Source organism: Chiloscyllium plagiosum, chromosome 37, assembly GCF_004010195.1.
Source record: "Chiloscyllium plagiosum isolate BGI_BamShark_2017 chromosome 37, ASM401019v2, whole genome shotgun sequence".
Taxonomy (NCBI): Eukaryota; Metazoa; Chordata; class Chondrichthyes; order Orectolobiformes; family Hemiscylliidae; genus Chiloscyllium; species Chiloscyllium plagiosum.
In genome coordinates, this window is record NC_057746.1 from 2,331,476 (window position 1) to 2,352,341 (window position 20,866).

A 20,866-nucleotide genomic window follows, 5' to 3' on the forward strand; every position below is an offset into this window, starting at 1 on the left:
CTTAATTGCCTGACAGCATCCTATTATCACTTGGTGGGCACAGATGTCTCTATCTTCTGCATTCCTTGAGTTCCCCCCTTTTTATGAGCCTTCCTGCCTGTCTATTTTCTAATGCAGTAAATGTATTCTATAATTCAGCATTACATTTTAGCCTAAATGTTTAAAGACAAGTTTTAAGGCTATAGACTTTCTCAATTTCAGAGGTTGGTGGAATGATTTAAACGGGAGATGCTCAAGAGACCAGAATTTGGAGAAATGCTGAAATCTCAGAGAGCTGTAAGATTGGCAGAAATCATAGAGAAGTGGAGCTGTGAGGCTATGGAGGGACTTGAAAACAAGGATGAGAAATTTAAAAGTGTGATATTATCAGATGGAGAGCAATGAAAGGTCATTGGACACAAAGGGGAGTATTATGTTATGTACAAGACCAGACCCCCTCAAAATATTTCAAGAAAGTAGCCTGGACCCTAACTTTGCTCGTTGTTTTAAGCAGTAAAGTGGTATAAAGTTAAGAGTATGTGGATATTCCAGGAGTGATGCAGCTGGCCCAACCACTTGGTTTTAAACATAACAGAATTTATTTGCAAGATTACCAAATGAAACACAAACAAAAGAGAACAGAATATAGAATAACTTAACCTATCCGAAAACCCAACAAATTATCCCAATTTAATAATCTGTTCCAAATTCCTGCAACAATCCCCATAAACACCCCTTGACACAAAAGGTAAAATCAAACACTGAGAGTTGGCAGAGAGATCCAGCATGGAACGCCTTCTTCCATGTAGCTGTTTCTTTGACCAGCAATCTCAAAATGGACTAACTAGCTGCTATGAGCCTAAACAAACCAGACCAGAGAAAAGCTGAGCTGAGAGAACCGGCCACTCCCCCTTTCATCGTGCAAGTGTTTTTTTGAAAACTTAAAAGCCTTTTTCCTGAGGCAGTATCTGTTAGTTATAATCAAATTGGCTCTAAACCTAGACCTCTTGGAACCTGTGTCTTTATGACTGTTCTGAAAATAAAACTAAGGACAACATAAATTTGTTAAAGGAGCAGCATCATCACAAGTGAACAGGACATAGTGAAAGTCAGGATACAGGCAGCAGGTTTTGAACATGCAATTAATGAGGAAAAAGAAAGGAATTGCAACTGATGCAATCTAGTTCCCCACACTGAGGAATTGTTACACACTATGGATCCTTCTCTAAATGATGAGTCAGCCCCTTCGGCAAAGGAGAATAGACAGTTGGAGGAAATCATGTTCCCTTTTCTTGTTTTACAGAAGGATTGCACTGTACTACATCAGAGAATACAGAGAGGATAGGCACCGCAGATAGATCCTGACCTTCATCCAAGGGATAATTGCACAACTGTGGGAGGACATCCAGTTCCTTCACAGCATTGCTCAACACAGAGAAGACTGAGCGGTTGAATCATCATTTGGAAATCGGTTGGATCAGGGGAACTTTGACATATCATCAGGTCTGAAACTGGTCAATTGTGTGGAGCCTTCCATCAGAACCAACCTTTCTGAAGGTTCGGCTGTGGGTGATCGGTCAGGGTGAGGCTCCGAATAAGTGTCAGTGGCTCCAAGTGTCGTGAGAACTTCAATTATTCATCAAGCCTCATGAACCATTGACTCATTCCTACAGGGGAGTGGCTGTTCAAGTTGACGTGTTAAAGGAAGACAACACAGGCTTCAAAAATCTCCCACATACAGTGAAACAACTGAATAATGGTTAAAATACGGGCAACTTCCTGGAAGTGAAACAGTTCAAGTGTGTGTTGTGCAAACGAATGTTTGCAAAGATATCGACACTTGTGAGTCATCAGCACATTCACACTGGGACGAAACCATTTGTATGTAAGGTGTGTAACAGGGGCTTCACACAGTTAGCAGGCGTGGTGAAACACCAGCACATTCACACTGGGGTGAAACCATTTACCTGCCCGGTATGTGACAAATCATTCTCAGAGTCATCACACCTCTGTGTTCACCAGCAGGTTCGCACAGGGGAGAAACCCTTTTCATGTGAGGTATGTGACAAATCATTCTCAGAGTCATGGATCCTCCGCAGGCATCAACGCATTCACACAGGGGAGAAACCCTTTGTTTGTGAGGTCTGTGACACATCATTCTCACAGACATCTACCCTCCGCATACACCAACGCATCCATACTGGGGAAAAGCCATTTACCTGTGAGGTGTGCAACAAATCGTTCTCCGATTTATCAACTCTCCGCAGACACCAACGCATTCATACAGGAGAGAAACCGTACAAATGTGAGGTGTGTGACAAGTCGTTCTCAGAGTCATCAACTTTGCGGGTACACCAGCGTATTCATACTGGGGAGAAGCCATTCACATGTGAGGTGTGTGAAAAATCATTCTCAAATTCATCACATCTCCGCAGACACCGACCTGTCCACACAGAGAAGAAACCATTCATGTGCGATGCATGTGACAAATCATTCTCAGATTCATCAAGTCTCCTGCTCCACCAAAGGATTCACACAGGGGACAAACCGTTCAAGTGTGATGTTTGTGACAAAGTGTTCGTAGAATCATCAACTCTCCGTGTACACCAACGCATTCACACAGGAGAAAAACCATTCACGTGTGAGATGTGTGACAAATCATTCTCAGAATCATCAACCCTTCGCAGACACAAACGCACTCACACAGAGGAGAAACCATTCATGTGTGAGGTGTGTGACAAATCATTCTCACAGACCTCAACTCTCCATGTACACAAACGCATTCACACAGGGGAGAAACCATTCATGTGTAAGGTGTGTGACAAATCATTCTCAGATTTATCGAGCTTCCACAGACACCAACTCATTCACACAGAGGTGAAGCCATTCACATGTGATGTGTGTGGCAAATCATTCTTGACTTCTTTGCACCTTCGTAGACACCAACCTGTCCATACTGGGGAGAAGCCATTCTCATGTGATATGTGTGGCAAATCATTCTCAGTTTCATCCAGACTCCTCCGACATCAGAGGATTCATACAGAGGAGAAACCATTCACATGTGAAGTATGTAACAAATCATTCTTGAACTCATTGCATCTCCTGTTCCATCAGAAGATTCATACGGGAAAATGTCCTTTCAGTTCTGAGATTGTGATGAACCTTCCCTGATGTATTTGAACATCTGGAATTCACCAGGATTCACACAGGGGAGAAACTCTTCAAGTGTGATTTTTGTGACAAGGCTTTCACAGTGTCAGTGAAGCTCCTGGTCCATCAATGTATTTACATTGGGAAGAATTCTATCAGTGGGAGTTCTGTTATAAAGCCATCATATAAAATGTTGGACCTCCTGTATCATCAGCAAACTCATCAAGGAACTACCCAACCAAGTTCTTGGCTAGTTTTCACTCAGTCATAGCACTGCAACAGACTTGAAGCATGCAGCAAGGACAACCAGTTGTGTTTATGTCCAGAGCATTAACACAAACTAAACAACATTGTACACAGAGACTGCAAAGGAAAGTCAGAATATTGTCTTTGAATCTGAAGCTTTCAACCAGTTCTTGACTGGGAGAGAGAAAGTGACGGCAGAGTTTGACCACAAGTTATTTCAAAACATCTTTCTCAAACTATTTCTAACTGCTCCAGACTTAGCACAGGATTTGATTTTGCTTTCATAGACATCTCTTGAAAGTGAAGTGCAAGCAAGGGAAGCAGATGAACATCAATGACCTGCTCTCAGGGGCTGCACTCTTTCTGATGTAAGTTGAAGCTGGTACACAGTGTGAAATCTTCCAGATACAACAAGAAGCAACGTCACAATATACTCTGGAAATCATCAACCCAACAGAGAAATTGAATCTGACAGACAGTCACCTTGCTTAATTCAAACAAATTTTGCTACGAGGTGCAACACCTCAAAAGACCAAAAGTAAGAACAGGAATGAGTGACAAAATCAAAGAGAAATGATAGGAAGCCATTATTTCACTTTGGTAATACTGTCAAATCATTGCCAGAGCTGATCCTGGGAAGGCAGTCAGAGTGCAAACATTCAACACACTTATCAGTAATCAGATCAGTTGGTAACATGGGAACTGTGTAGAGAATTTGCCAGTTTGATCATACACAAAGTGCCTTACTAGGTCAATACTGCAATCAGAGAAGGTGCTGTTTCAGCAGACAGTTGATGAGGTAAATCTTATGTCAGTAACTAGCAATGTGCTGAATGCCATCATTTCCAAAGGTCATCCTTTCTGTGTGATTTAAACTTTTCATTGTCCCATCTGAATAAAACCTCTTGTTGCAGCTGCTGTCTTTGGTTTCCCTCGTCAACACTTGAGAGAAATTTCTAGTAATGGGAATAGCATTTTTCATCTTTAGAGGTTTTCAAATTGACAACATCAGTGTGGGATGTGTATCCTCTAATGTGTGTGACAGCATATGGGAAGAGGAAGACCCACAGCATCCAAGGCAGGGATGATATGTTGTAGTGGGATCAGCATATCCACAGGCGAAAGAAAGATGGGGAAATGGTTCTTCAGGACAATATGAGTTTGGTGAGTGAGGGCATGGGGGAGCTGGAGAGAAACTGGAGAAAGACTGAGTTCAGGGCTAGGCCAGGCACGTGTTAATGGAGGTTTGTCCAAGGTGGGCTTAATGGAAGGAAAGAAAGTGCCATGCACACTAATGGGATTGTTTCAATCTTATTTACCTGAACAGGAAGGTTAATAGTCAGAGAGCAGAGATTTAAGACAATTGATGGAAGGATCAGTGGGGAGCTGAGTAATCTTTTTTCACCCAGAGGGCTGTGAGGGTCTGAACACCTTGACATTGCCCCACCAAATTCTCATAGAGAAGATACAGCAATGAATGGAAACCAGCTTCCTATGTTAGTGGACTGGTCATAAACCAGGATATGGAATTGTTACAATCTCTAAGATGACACAGATTTAGGTAGGGATTTGTCCAGGGTGTCATATTTTTGGTAGTTTTACAAAACGTGTGTTTAGCAGTAAGCGTGGTTGTAGCAGATGGTAGCAGTAGTAGAGAGCAGCAGCAGATAACAACAAAAGTAGACAGCGATGACAGCACTACACAGTATAGAGCTGCTCAGAAAATCAGTTTCATAAATGGATTGGATAAACTCAAACAGGACAATGAAGCTAAAGGAACAGCAGCAACATTTCAGAAGCAACAATTCAAGGGTTAATGGCGCGAGTGCAACTCAGACGTTCCAAATATTAGATTACTTACAGTGTGGAAACAGGCCCTTCGGCCCAACAAGTCCATACAAACCCAAAACCCACCCAGACCCATTCCCCTACACCTAACACTACGGGCAATTTAGAGTGGCCAAATCACCTAACCGGCACAGCTTTGGACTGTGGGAGGAAACCGGAGCACCCGGAGGAAACCCAGGCAGACACGGGGAGAATGTGCAAACTCCACACAGTCAGTCGCCTGAGGCAGGAATTGAACCCGGGTCTCTGACGCTGTGAGGCAGAAGTGCTGTGCCGCCCATGGACAGGGTTTGAGTTTGATAGTGATTTAACTCAGAAGGGGACTGATATTTCCAAGCTTATGAATGTTACAATAAACTATTAAAAAGAGGAGTTCTGAACATTGACACGTTTTTCGACCTAGACGGGTTCAGGGTGAACCCTGGAGATTGGAATATATGTGAGAAGTTTAGGTTCACCCACCTATAGCGTAGAATAACTTCTCTATGAAGACATTGTCTCATCAAACACTCACAGAGAAGGGACAGCACAGATTTGATACAGAGGCAAGCTCCATCTATACTGTTCCTGGAGTATTACTCACACCCAGATCAGGCTTAAGACTATCCAGCCTCACTCATTCAGATGCTCCTGTATCACTGACCTTAATCAAATTCGATGCTGTGTTTCCTCTATACTGGGGAGATGAAATGCAGGCTGGATGAATATGTTTTTAAAAATTGTTCACTAGATGATATAGTCACTGGCTAGGCCAGCAGTTATTGATCAACCAAGAGGGCAGTCCTGAGTTAACCACGTTGCTGTGGGTCTGGAGTAGCATATAGTCCAGTGCTGGTAAGGATGGCAGTTTCTGAAAGGACATTCGTGAGCCAGGTGAAGTTCCTTTTTTGCTCTGACAATTGATAATGGTTTCATTGTCATCACTAGACCCTTAATTCTCGATTTTCACTGAATTCAAATTCCATCATCTGCCAATGGGAGGATCCTAACCCGTCCTCTGGATTAACAGTCCAACAATAATACCACTAAGCCATTGTCTCCCTGTTGCTTTGCAGAACACCTCTGCTCTGTCCGCTAAAATAATTCTGAGCTTCTAGTTGCCTACCACTTCAACAGGCCACTGTGTCCCCAAGACAATATTTCTGTCTCAGATTTACTCCAGTGAAGCTCAACTTAAGCTGGAAGATCAACATCACATCTTCGCTTGGGGACCGTACAGCCTTAAGGACTCAACATTGAGTTTAAAAGTTTTAGAGCATATATCCTTGACCCACCCTTACCTCCCAGGCTAAGTCATGACGTGTTTCTTTCAGCACAGCCAACACATTTTTACCCACTCATAGACCCCATTATCACTTATCCAGTCCTTGTTCATCCCTAATTTGCTATCAACAATTCTTGCCTGTGTTCTTTCTCTCTGGGCTCAGTTTCCATCCATCCATGCACTCCCTCCGTATACCCCCTTCCCATCACCATATCTCATGTCATCAGCAGGAATATGATCTTTTCTACTGTCAGTTCACAAGAAGGGTCACTGGACTCAAAACATTAACTATTTTCTTTCCACAAATGCTAGCAGGCCTGGTGAATCTCTCCAGCAAAATTTGTTTTTGATACAGTGGGGTGGTGCACTGCAGCTCCATTTCGTAGGAATACAAAGGATTTTCAGATAGAGTCGTAAAGTTGTAGAGATGTACAGCAAGGAAACAGACCCTTCGGTCCAACTCGTCCATGCCGACCAGATATCCCAACCCAATCTAGTCCCACCTGCCAGCACCTGGCCCATATCCCTCCAAACCCTTCCTATTCATATACCCATCCAGATACCTTTTAAAAGTTGCAATTGTAGCAGCCTCCACCACATCCTCTGGCAGCTCATTCCATATACGTACCACTCTCTGAGCGAAAAAGTTGCCTTTTAGGTGTCTTTTATATCTTTCCCCTCTCACCCTAAACATATGCCCTCCAGTTCTGGACTCCCTCACCCCAGGGAAAAGACTTTGCCTATTTACCCTATCCATGCTCCTCATAAATTTGTAAACCTCTATAAGGTCACCCCTCAGCATCCGACGCTCCAGGGAAAACAGCCCCAGCCTGTTCAGCCTCTCCCTATAGCTCAAATCCTCCAACCCTGGCAACATCCTTGTAAATCTTTTCTGAACCCTTTCAAGTTTCACAACATCTTTCCGATAGGAGTAGATGGTCATTCTGGAGTGTGACTGTACTTATGCAAGTGAGATTAGGATGTTAGTTGATGTGGAGATCACCTATCAGTACCCAGTCTGTTAAAGGTTTCTGGCTCCTGGAGTCAACCCACTTTTCTCCATCAGTTTCACTTCTCCTGACACCTGGGACTTCAAAATTTTTCATGGCTTCAGGAACCCAGGCACAGATAACACTGACACTTGTAACGAGTGACCACTTTAAATCAAACTTTCAAACTGCCGATTTGCAGCGGGTAAGTATTCTAAACACAGCCTTGGCAGTAACCCTTAGATACTGAATCTAACAGAAATGTATAAGTTATTGTCAGCCATGGTCGGTTTCAAAGGCTGAACAGTTTGTACATTTAATGTCTCAGATGTATTTTCAGTGTCTCTTGAAGGGACAAAATCATCAACTCACAGCTCTAAGAGGCTTCTAATTCCAACAGTGTTCCTTCAATGTTGAGCCTATAGCGCCAGCACAAATTCGAACACGTTTCTCTGATTGACGGTAACTGTATATCCAAAGACCTTCTGTACAATGAACTAGCCACTAGGTCATGACTTCCTGGGCGCCCATATGTCTGCTACAGGGATACCTGTTGGTGAAATAAGGTCACAGACATTGACACTGACAATGCGTCAGGGAAGACTGTGGCTGACAGCCCTAACCTCTGCAGACTTACTGTTTGGAAGAAGCGAGCAGAAATTGAAAGCTTAGCCAGTCGTGTGGATGGCCCAAAAAAAAAACAGGTCAGCGAATGCTGAACATTCTGATCCTACAGGCTCCCTCTGCAGCAAGTGTGGCGGAGCCTGTAATGACAAGAGTGGAGCTCCTGAGCTGCACAACGTGATGTTTAACAGAAAGTCAACTACCACCATCAGTATATTCTCCACATTCACTGTTTCCACACTCCATGTACCTGGTGATCCCCATTGTGCACCAAGAGCAAATGAGGGGTTAATACCGTCAAGAGTCAATCCCTGAATTAAAGTCAAGATTTCCCTCCAGTCCTGTATTCTGTGTCTCACCCTCTTGTGACACTTGCTCCGAATATATGTGCTCATCCCACTACTGCGCATCATCACTGCCTTGGATACTGTGGGTCTTCCTCTTCTGATCTGCTGCCAAACACATTCCGAGGATACACATCCCACTGATATTCATAGTTTGAAAGTCTCTGTCAAACATTTACCAGGGGAACTGAGACAGCAGCTGCAATAAGTGAGGTTTTATTCAGATGGGACAATGACAAGTTTAAATCCCCACCTGATCTGCTGCTCAAAGTCACCTCCATTTCCTCGGTCAGTTTCCCAAGTTTCTGGAAACTCATGTTGCTCCAGAAATATTTGGATTGACTGTGAGAGACGTCAATCAGAGAGCCCACCCACTCTGCCCATTGTCTCCTCTTCCTCTTCCAGAGCTGGTTCACTTCCTATAGGGACTGAAAACCAAATGAGGAGATGGTGAGTGAAGGAGCAGCTTTTATACAAATTGTATCCCATAATATCCACACCAATCTTCAGGCAGTCTGACTATCCTGTGGGTAATCAGGGGTGGAAATGTCCCTTATGCTGTGTGAGAAGACCCAGCTGAGAGAGCTGTTTACAGTGTGCTTTGTGCTGAACTGTTTGACTTTGTAGCATAGTAGACAGTGAAGAAGATTTTCTAAGATTACAAAGGGATCTTGATCAAATGGGTCATTGAGGTGACAGATAGCAAATGGAGCACAATCTGGATAAATGCGATGTACTGCATTTTGGTATAACAAACAAGGGTAGGGCTTATACAATTATTGGTAGGGCCTTAGGTAGCGTTGTAAAACAGAGGGACCTAGGGGTGCAGGTAGACAATTGTTTAAACTTTGTGACACATATAGACAGGATAGTTAAAAAGGTGTTTGGCAGTCCTTTGAGAGTAGGAGTTAGAATGTTATGTTGAGGACATTGCTGAGGCCTTTTCTGGAATACCATGTCCAGTTCTGGCCGCCCAGTTACAGGAAGGATATTATCAAGCTGGAGAGGGTTCAGAAGAGATTTACCAGGATGTTACCGGGTATGGAAGGTCTGAGTTATAGGCTGGGACATTTTTCAAAAAGTGTGGGACTGGAAATGCACAACCGGTCAGGCAGCATCTGAGGAGCGGAACAGTCGACGTTTTGAGCATAAGTTCTTCATCAGGAATGTGTCTTTTTGAGCATAAGCTTGAAATGTTCCACATTCCTGATGAAGAGCTTATGCTCGAAATGGCGACTGTCCTGCTCCTCAGATGCTGCCTGACTGGTTGTGCTGTTACAGCACCACACTTTTTGACTCTGATCTCCAGCATCTGCATTCCTCACTTTCTCCTAGTGGGACTTTTTTCACTGGAGTGTAGGAGGTTGAGAGGTGACCTAATAGGAATTTATAAAATAATGAGAGGTATAGATAGAGTTGATGGTAGTTGTCTTTTCCTCAGATGGGGAATTTCAAGACTGGGGGTATATTTTTAAGATGAAAGGAGATAGATTTAAATAAGACATAAGAGACAATGTTTTTACACAGAGAGAGGTTCGCATGTGGAATGAACTTCCTGAGCAAGTGGTGAATATGGGTACAGTTACAACACTTAAAAGACTTTTGGATGGTTACATGAACAGGAAAGGGCCAGGAACAGACAGGTGGGATTAGTTCAGTGTGGGACTATGTTCGACATGGACTGGTTGGACTGAAGGGTCTGTTTCCATGCTGTACGACGCTATGACTGTATGACTGGAGCTGTGTTGGATATTGATTGTGTTTATTGGAAGCATTTTCCTTCTAATTTCCAAGCTGAGTTTTGCTGATGGCTCATTCCTGAATATGAGAAGGTGAAGTATAATTATGTGGGAGGTACAGAGTGTCTGAGGATTCTTATTGATTTCCTGTTGTTGAATTGTGTGTTGGGTGTTGGTTATTATCCTGTGGACTGTGAATGGTCAGTTCTCTGTTGGGAATTGGATGTTGCCTGTTTTTTTAGAAACCTCCAAGACCTCCCTTCCCCCGTTTCTGTCACCACCTGAAAAAGGTTAAAAATCTCTAATTATTTTGAGACATAATGTCTCAAAAGAATTTACGTCCAGTAAAGTACTTTTTCATCTGGTCACTGTGGTAACACTCAAAATGTGATTGTCAATATGAACCTGCCACAAACAGCAAATAAGAATGACCAGGTAATCTGTTTTTTAATGGTGTTGACTGATGAATTAATATTGGGAGAAAGTGAGCACTGCAGATGCTGGAGATCAGAGTCAAAGAGTGTGCTGCTGGTAAAGCACAGCTGGGAAGGCAGCATCTGAGGAGCAGGCGAATTGATGTTTCGAGAATAAGCTGTTATCGGGAATGAGGGGCTGCCCCAAGGGGGCTGAACGATAAATGGGAGGGTAATGGTGCTGGGGGCAAGGTAGCAGACGGGGAGCAGAAGGGTTCCCTGTGTAACATCCCCTCTGAAATATGGAACCTCTGAAAGTGGCACACTCCCTCACTACTGCACTGTAGTGTCAGCCTCAGTGCTGAAATCCTTGAGTCTCCCCTTAGGACCTTTTGACCATTGAACTATGTTTAAAATGCTGTATAAATGCAAGCTATTGCCTATTGTTGTTGTGTAAAATGTCAGACAGGTTTTCAGTCAGAGCAGTGCGATTCCCCCTCATGATGTACCATCCAACTGACCCTCATTGTGAAGCAGTTTCCCAGTGAAGGGAGAGTGTAAAGGGAATTAAGGTTGTAACCTCGAAATTGCTGCATGTGAATTCACGAAGGCAATGGTCAGAGATGGGAGTGGCAGAAAGGGAACAGAGATGTGGAGCTGTTGATCATTCTGACTAATCTGGTCTAAGGGATATGAGCTCTATTTTGTTTGCTGTATTTCTGTTCATGGCTTTCTCAGTCCAGCAATACATGCTGGTGTTGAAATCGTCTGCTGCTTTCAATGATGTGAGGTTAACTACTTGGCACCATCAGTTCTAAGTGGACTTTGAGGGCAGCTGAAGGCACAGCCACAAATGTTAGAACAGTTACAATGGGAGCTGCTCAAGAATTTGAAGCAATGTGAAGGTTTCAGAGGGTTATAGGGCCGAAAGAGATTATGAAGTTGGGGAGAAGTGAGGCCAAGGAGGAATTTGAAAACAGGGATGAGGAATTTTAAAACTGAGATGTTTTCAGACTGTGGGCAAAGAAAAGCCAGGAAATGCAAAGGTGATGAATGAATGGGACACAATGGAAGTTAAGATACAGGCAACAAGTTTTGAATTCTCAATGCCTGGATTGTTAACCTTTTCTTGGAGACACAGTTTTCTTGAAATTGCATTTTCATGCCTTGTTTAAATTTTTTATCTGAAGTCCTCATCTTTTCTCAAAAGCCTGTGCGAGATTGATTTTTTTCCCCCCAATGCTGTGGTTGGTAGCTGAATTTAGGATGTGCACAGAAAGGGGGTGCAATGTACCTAATTTCCCAGGATAAACTAGGACCCTTCAAACAGCTACACCAAAGTACTATTTTTCCTTAGCTTGTAGCATTTTCTGTCCAGTTTGTTTTCCTCAAATATATTTCTAAAGGATATATTTGTGAGTGCGAATGGGATGGGTTTAAACTAAAATGGTATAGGGATAGGAATCTATACAAAGAGACAGTAGAGAGGTAAAAATGGATAAAAGCAAAAGACAGAACTGGAAATCAGAGAAGTGATGGGCAAAGAATTCAAGCTACAGTGCTAAATAATGTGAGGAAGATTAAAAGTATTGGGAAGGCCAAACTTAAGGTATTGCCTCTTAATGCTCAATGCATTCTCAATGAAGTGGATGAATTTGTCATGCAAATAGGTATAAATGGGTATGATATAGTTGGGATTACAGAGATGTGACCGTGGGATGACCAGGATGGGAATTAAATATCTGGGCATTCAGGTTTTAGGAAGGACAGACAAGAGCAAAAGGAGTGGGGCAACATTGCTGGATAGAGGGACCATGGATGCAATAGTGAGGAAAGATATTAGCTGTGGTGAAATGAATTTGTATGGAAACCATGGGCAGAAAACAACAGTGGGGATTGTACATAGACCCCTGAACTGTAGTGGTAATGTCAGGGAAGGAATTAAACATGAAATTGGAACCACAAACAACGAGGGTGTAGCTGTCATTATGGGTGAGTTTCATTTGCCTATAAATTGGACAAATCCAATCAGTAACAATGCTGTAGAAGTTGCATACTTGGAATATGTACAAGATGGTTTTCTGTATCAAAACATTCAAGACTGGATATTGTGAGATAAGAAAGGGATAATTGGCAGTCTAGCTATGTGAGGCCCCTTGGGGAAGAGTGACTTTAGTATGATACAGTTCTTCATGAAGGTGGAAAGTGACATAGTTAATTCTGAGAGTAGAGCCCTAAATCTAAATAGAGGAAACTAGGATGACATAAGGCATGGGTTGACTATAATAAATTGGTGAGTGTTATTTAAGGAGATGACAAACGAGAGGCAGTGGCAAACATTTAAAGAGGAACTGCAATAATTGTTCATTCCTACCTGGCGCAAAATAGGAAAAATGGCCTGTCCATGGCTAGCAAAGGAAATTAGGGATGATATTAGATCGAAGGAAGGGGCATACAAAATGTCTAATAAAAGCAGTAGACCTGAGGATTGGGAGCAGTTTTGATTTCAGCAAAGGAAATCAAAAGGATTAATTCACAGAAAAACAAATATGAGAGTAAGCTTGCAGGGAAAGTATAGACTCATTTAAAAAGCTTCTGTAGGCATTTGACAAGAAAAAGATTAGTGAAAACAAATGTCAGTCCATACAATCAGAAACAAGGGACGTTATGATGTGGGACAAAGAGATGACAGACCAATATATATTTTGGTTCTATTCTCACAAAGGACACAAATAATATCCTAAAAATGTTGGTGAACACAGTCGTGTGAGAAAGAGGAACTGAAGGAAAGCAGTATTAGTATGGAAATGGTGTTGGGGAAATTGGTGAGATTAAAGGCCAACATGTCCCCAGGGCCCAACAATCTACATCATAGAGTGTTTAAGGAAGTGGTCTAGAAATGGATGCAATGGTTGCCATCTTTTGAGACTCTGGAACAGTTCCTATTCATTGGAGGGTAGTTAATCAAACCGTAAGGTTAAAAAAAAAGTAGAGAGAAAACAGGGCATTATAGGGTCAGCCTGATATTGGTAATAGGGAAATGCTAGAGTCTATTATAAAGTAACAGAAAATGGTGACAAAATTTGACAGATTCAATATGGTTGTGCTAAAGGGAAATCATGCTTGACAAATCTATTGGAATGTTTCAAGGATGTAACTGGTAAAGTTGATATGGGGTTGCCAGTCGGTGTGGTTTACTTGGACTTGCAGAAGGGTCCCACACAACAGATTAGCATGTCAATATTAAGTGGCTGGTATTGGGGATAGTGTACTGACATGGATAGAGAACTGAGCAGACAGGAAACAAAGAGTCGGAACAAATTTTCTAAGTGGCACCCAGTGGCTAGTGAGGTACTATTGGGATTAGTGCTTGGACTTCACCTATTCATAATATGTATGAATGATTTATGAGAGGAGATGAAATGTTATATCTTCAAGTTTGCAGACAGCATAAAACTAGGTGGGAGGGTGGACTGCACGGAGGATGTAGAGATGTTTTAGTGTGATTTGGACAAGTTGATTGGGCAAATGCATAGCAGATGAAGTAAATTTTGGATAAAGGTGGTTTGTTATCAGAATGGCGATAGACTGGGAACAGGGGAAATGCAATGAAACCTGAATGTTCTTGTACACCAGTCACTGAAAGTGTAGGTTAGATGGGTTTCAGATTGGTTTCACTGGTCAGCACAACATAGAGGGCAGAAGGGCCTGTACTGCACTGTAATGTTCTATGTTCTAAGTAAGCATGCAGTTGCAGCAGGTGGTGAAGAAGGCAAGTTGTGTGTTGACCTTCTTAGCAAGAGGATTTGAGTACAGGAGCAAGGATGTCATGCTGCAGTTGTATAAGAGTGAAGAGTGTGGTGCTGGGAAAGCAGAGCAGGCCAGGCAGCATCTGAGGAGCAGGAGAATCGACATTTTGGGCATAAGCCCTTCAACAGGAAGGGCTTATGCCCGAAACGTCGATTCTCCTGCTCCTCGGATGCTGCCTGGCCTGCTCTGCTTTCCCAGCACTACATACTCGACTCTGATCTCTAGCATCTGCAGTCCTCATTTTCTCCTTGCAGTTGTATAAGGTCTTGGTGATGCTACACCTAGAATATTGTGTGCAGTTTTGGTCTCCTTTTCTGAGAAAGGATGTTCTGGCTATGGAGAAATGCAACAAATGTTTACCACATTGATTTCTGAGATGGTGGGACTGATATATGAAGACAAACTAGATTGGTATGCTCACTGAAGTTTAGAAGAATGATAGAGGAATCTCATAGAAACCTATATTTAAAAGCAAAATAGAGAAAATGCAGCAAGAATGTTTCAAATCATTATACGGTCCAGAATCAGGGGTCACAGTCTTAAGGATACCGGTGTAGCCCATTTAGGACTGAGATGAGGAGAAATTATCTTCATCCAGAGAGTGGTGAGTCTGTGGAATTCCCTGTCTTAGAAAGTAGTTGAGGCCAAAACATTAAATGTTTTCAAGAAGGAGTTAGATATAGTTCTTGGGGCTATAGGGATCAAAGGGTATGGAGAGAAAGCAAGAAAAGGACACTGAGTTGGATGATCGGCCATAACCATATGAATGGCAGAACAGACTCAAAGGGTCAAATGGTCCACTCTGTACATATTTTCTCTATTTCTATCAGGACTCATTCTACTAAGATAATCACTAACACATTTACAGTTAACTTTGTCATTGCTGGTTGAATCGCAAGATCCAAATCTGGGATTTGAGGTCACTTGCTTTTTGACTCCCCCCTGAAAGGTGAACAGGACATCAGGCTGGGCTGACTGCTTATGCTTGGACACTGCATCTCTGACTCTAAGTTGCTAGCTGGAATGACATCAACACTTTACTGCAGGAAGGAAAATGATTGGACTCAGCTCCACAGGGAAGCTGTTATGCCTCAAGTTAACTGATTTTTTTAAAGCTCTGGACCTACCAATACCTGCAGTTCATCACCTATCTCCTCTACTGGGTGGCACAGTGGTTAGCACTGCTGCCTCACAGCGCCAGAGACCCGGGTTCAATTCCCGCCTCAGGCGACTGACTGTGTGGAGTTTGCACATTCTCCCCGTGTCTGCGGGTGCTCCGGTTTCCTCCCACAGTCCAAAGATGTGCAGGTTAGGTGAATTGGCCATGCTAAATTGCCCGTAGTGTTAGGTAAGGGGTAAATGTAGGGGTAGAGGTATGGGTGGGTTGCGCTTCGGCGGGTCGGTGTGGACTTGTTGGGCCGAAGGGCCTGTTTCCACACTGTAACGTAATCTAATCTACGTCCTATCTTTAGTTACGTAATTTCCCCTCCTCCCATTTTAAATGATTTGTCATGAAACCCTATTTCTAATTTCATGTTGAAGCTTTTTGCTTTGGATTCACTTCAAATATTTGGAATCTGAAAACTAAGTATTTGGGAAATCCCTTCTCTCTACCCCAGCAAGGGACCAGAAGAAATTGGGAAAGGAGTTAACTCCCTGTCTCAGAATTAAGAGAGAATGCAATCTTAATTTAAGTTCACCCTCATTTTTCCTTTTACTTTGAGAAAGCTATCTGAGATATAAGGGGGAGGCAATGGCCTAGTGGTAGTATTGCTGGACTATTAATGCAGAAACCCAACTTATGTTCTAGGGAATGGGTTCAAATCCTGCCAGGCAGACAGTAGAATTTGAATTCAATGAAGAATCTGGAATTAAGGGTTGATTGTTGTAAAAAAAACCATCTGGTTCACTAATGTCCTTTAGGGAAGGATTTCTGTCATCCTTACCTGGTCTGGACTACATGTGACTCCAGACACATAGTGACGTGGTTGACTCTTAACTGCCCTCTGGGCACTTAGGGATGGGTAAGATATGCCAGCCTAGGCAGAGATGCCTGCATCCTGAGTGAATAAAAATAAATTTCAAATCTCCATTGTATTTAACACTTTGCTTGATTTTTTTTGTAAACAAATAGTTTAAGTGCAAAACTAGCTACATTTCTTGAACATATGGTGAATTGATGACCCATTTTATACTGCACCTGACTGTCTTTCCCATGGCTGTCATGGGGTCTGGGAAGATGAAGGTTTGGGCAGAGGAAAGAAAGTAAACACATTATCTACTCCTGATCACTATCCAGTGTACCTGCTGGAAACAGAGGGTGTTGACATTCAAGTGAGGAAAAAGAAAGGACTTGTATCTTATCCCCTACCACACAGGGAATAGCAGACTGATATTCACTGTGGAACAATCTCTAACTGAGGAGTCAGTCCCTTCAGCAAATAAAGAGATGGAATTGGAGGAAATCAAGTGTTCTTTTCCTGTTTTACAGAAAGATTGCACCGGACACCAGAGAATACAGAGAGGATAGGTACTGCAGACAGTTCCTGACCATTACCCAGTGGAACAGCTGCACAACTGTGGGAAGCCATCAGTCCCTTCACAACATTGCTCAAAACAGAGAAGCTTTGGAAATTGATCGGGTTAGGGGAGCTCTGACGTATCATCAGATCAGTGGTGTGGAGCCTTCCATCAGAACCAACTTTTCTGAAGGTTCGGTTGTGGGCGATCGATCAGGGTGAGGCTGGGAAGAAGTGTGAGTGGCTCCAAGTGTGGCGAGAGCTTCAATCATTCATCGAGCTTCATGAACCACTGACTCATCCCTACACATGAGAGGTGAGGGCTCCACAGGCACAGAAAATCCATACACAATAAAACAGTTGTCCAACTGTTAAAGTAAGAGCAGCTTCATGGAAATGAAACAATTCAAGTGTGAGGTCTGCGAACGAGGTTTTGCAAAGTCATCAACACTGGTGAGTCACCGACGTATTCACACTGGGGAGAAACCATTCGTATGTGAGGTGTGTAACAGGAGCTTTACACAACTGTCAAGCCTGGTGAAACACTGGCTTATTCACACTGGGGAGAAGCCATTTACCTGCAAGGTGTGTGATAAATCATTCTCAGAGTCATCATCCCTCCGGGTTCACCAGCGTATTCACACCGGGGAGAAACCCTTCACGTGCGAGGTGTGTGACAAATCATTTTCAGAGTCATCAACTCTTCGCAGACATGAACGCATTCACACAGGGGAGAAACCCTTCACATGTGAGGTGTGTGACAAATCATTCTCGCAGACATCAACTCTGCGTGTGCATCAACGCATTCACACGGGGGAGAAACCATTCACTTGTGAAGTATGTGACAAGTCATTCTCCGACTTATCAACCCTGCGCAGACACCAACGCATTCATACAGGGGAGAAACCATTCAAATGTGAGGTGTGTGATAAATCATTCTCAAATTCTTCACACCTCCGCAGACACCAACCCATTCACACCGGGGTAAAACCATTCACATGTGTGGTGTGTGACAAGTCATTCTCTGATTCATCAAGTCTCCTGCTCCATCAGAGAGTCCACACAGGGGAGAAACCTTTCAAGTGTGAGGTGTGTGATAAATCATTCTCAGAGGCATCGACCCTCCATGTACACCAACGCACCCACACAGGAGAGAAACCTTTTGTGTGCGAGGTATGTGATAAATCATTCTCAGAGACATCAACTCTTCGCAGACACGAACGTATTCACACGGGAGAGAAACCTTTTGTGTGCGAGGTGTGTGACAAGTCATTCTCGCAGACCTCGACTCTCCGCGTGCACCAACGGATTCACACAGGGGAAAAGCCATTCACTTGTGAAGTATGTGACAAATCATTCTCCGACTTGTCAACTCTTCGCAGACACCAACTCATTCACACAGGAATGAAACCATTCACATGTGATGTGTGTGACAAATCATTCTTGACTTCTTCGCACCTTCGCAGACACCAACCTGTCCACACTGGTGAGAAACCATTCTTATGTGTGGTGTGTGACAAATCATTCTCAGTTTCATCGAGTCTCCTGCACCATCAGAGAGTACACACGGGGGAGAAACCTTTCACATGTGAGGTGTGCAAAAAATCATTCTCAGAATCATTGACCCTTCGCAGACATCAGCGCATTCACACTGGGGAGAAACCATTCAGGTGTGAGGTCTGCAACAAATCATTCTCACGGTCATCAACTCTTCGTGTACATCAACGAATCCACACAGGAGAAAAGCCGTTCACGTGTGAGGTGTGTGACAAGTCTTTCTCAGATTTATCGAGCTTCTGCGTACACCAACGAATTCACACTGGGGAGAAACCATTTACGTGTGAAGTATGTGACAAATCATTCTCAAGATCATCACACCTCCGCAAACACCAACGCATTCACACAAGGGAAAATTCTTTCACGTGCAACGTGTGTGGTAAATCATTCTCAGATTCATCAAGTCTTCTGCTCCATCAGAAGATTCATACAGGAGAGTATCCTTTCAGTTCTGAGATTGTGATGAACCTTCCCTGATGTGTTTGAACATTTGGAATGCACCAGGATTCACACAGGGGAGAAACGCTTTCAGTGTGCTGTTTGTGACAAGGCTTCCACAGAGTCAGTAAAGTTCCTGGTCCATCATTGTGTTTACTTTGGGAAGAACCTAAATAGCTACCTGATAAATAAAAGCAAAACACTGTGAATGTTGGAGATCTGAAATGAAAATGGAAAATGCTGGAGATATACAAGAGAACTTGCAGCATCTGTGGAGAACAAAACAGAGTTAACAGATTGACTTAATGTTTCACGAGTAAAGTTATCATAGAATCCCTACAGTGTGGAAATAGGCCCTTCGACCCGACAAGTCTGCACTGACTCTCCGAAGAGTATCCCACCCAAACCCATTCCTTTACCCTATTACTCTACATTTAATCTTGACTAATGCACCTAACCTACACATGCCTGAACACTATGGGCAATTTCACAAGGCCAATTCATCTAACTTGCCCATCTTTGGATTGTGGGAGGAAACCACAGCCCCCAGAGGAATCCCACGCAGATACTGGGAGAATGTGCAAACTCCGCACAGACAGTTGCCTGAGGCTGGAATTGAACCCGGGTCCCTGGCACTGTGAGGCAGCAGTGCTAATCATTGAGCCACTGTTCCGCCCAAAGTAGAGTTATATTGGACTCAAACATTAACTCTGTTTCTCTCTCCACAGATGTTCCCAGAACTGCTGTTTCCAGCACTCACTGTTTTTATTTTAATTACCCAGCAAATGCCAGATAGGAAAAGAAGCTTGTCTACCTTTTAGGTAAACAAAGATTTGATAACCCACACAACTCCCACCACCAGTCATGCTGGCCTGACCACGCTCCCTTCAGCCCCGAAGAGAACTGATGACCCCCCACCCTGATGATCTCCAAACTGACCTGACTAATTCCCACAGACCAACTACCCCAGACGTGACTTGATTAGCTCCCACCACCCATCTATCTCTGTGTGGATTCCTGCGCTGATTCACTTCACTGCTCCCTGGCCTGTGTACCAAAAGACCAGGGTCATTATCACGAATGAGATGAGAAAAAAAGATGCTGAAGCGTGTCCCACACAAACCATCAAGGAATCGGGTCTAGTCTGAGGAAGGTAAGAGAAGTGTCTTACTGGCCAAACATGAGTAATGAGATGAAGGACCACATCAGCCTTGCAGTACTTGTACTGAACATTTCTAAATAAGATATAGAGCTACTCATGACTCGTGACATCCTATCCAGCCCATGGATGAAGCTTGGAGTAAACTGTTCACTTTCACTGGACCTGATTATCTCATCGCAGTCAATTACTATTCAGATGACGGGAGCTAACGATTCCCAGTGAGGTGTAGAATCTCTTAAGGTGCACTTCTGTTGTCTAGATATTCCTGACATTGTGATCGGTGACAAGGACCTCAATTCACAAGAGAGGGATACAGACACTTCGTGAATTATTTGGAAAATTCAACACCATACATCATCTGCACACTATCTCCAGTCAAATGGAAAGGGTGAGATATTGATGAGAGTTATTAAAGTATTCAGAAATTCAATAAGATTCACTGGACTTGTGTATGGAAGTTATTACTTCGATCACATATAATGAAAGTGAACCCCAGACATCCACATGCAATTAGAGAAGTTGCTCCTTCATAAGTCAATGAGGATGATTTCATCAGTTTAGAACTGGATAACCATCAGCCCCAGAGATCAACCATTCTCCAACCAATGCCACAGATCAGCAAGAACGATCAGCATAGCAACAACATTTGCCATGGCAAGGAGCCCCAGACAAACAACAGATCCTAGATTAGCAGCCCATAACAATTCACACCTATACCAAAAGACGACCTAAAACCCGAAAGATCATGTGCAAGTGTGTGGGGGACAGAGAAAATTGGAACAGA

General features: G+C 43.2%; 1 protein-coding gene across 3 annotated transcripts; it reads left to right on the forward strand.

The window, feature by feature from the left end:
- Nucleotides 1-1,602: 1,602 nt before the first annotated feature.
- Nucleotides 1,603-19,315, forward strand: LOC122541582 (zinc finger protein 271-like). 3 transcript variants are annotated; one of them, XM_043678423.1, is made up of 3 exons: nucleotides 1,603-2,982; nucleotides 8,226-8,228; nucleotides 17,367-19,315. In XM_043678423.1, exons 1-3 carry the CDS (start codon nucleotides 1,798-1,800, stop codon nucleotides 18,957-18,959), a joined length of 2,781 nt encoding a protein of 926 aa, XP_043534358.1. In that variant the 5' UTR covers nucleotides 1,603-1,797; the 3' UTR covers nucleotides 18,960-19,315. The 3 variants fall into 3 exon arrangements, with proteins under 3 accessions (XP_043534358.1, XP_043534356.1, XP_043534357.1); XM_043678421.1 differs by lacking the exons at nucleotides 1,603-2,982; nucleotides 8,226-8,228 and adding an exon at nucleotides 8,856-8,894 and having other exon boundaries at nucleotides 16,898-19,315; XM_043678422.1 differs by lacking the exons at nucleotides 1,603-2,982; nucleotides 8,226-8,228 and adding an exon at nucleotides 8,881-8,894 and having other exon boundaries at nucleotides 16,902-19,315.
- Nucleotides 19,316-20,866: the final 1,551 nt, after the last annotated feature.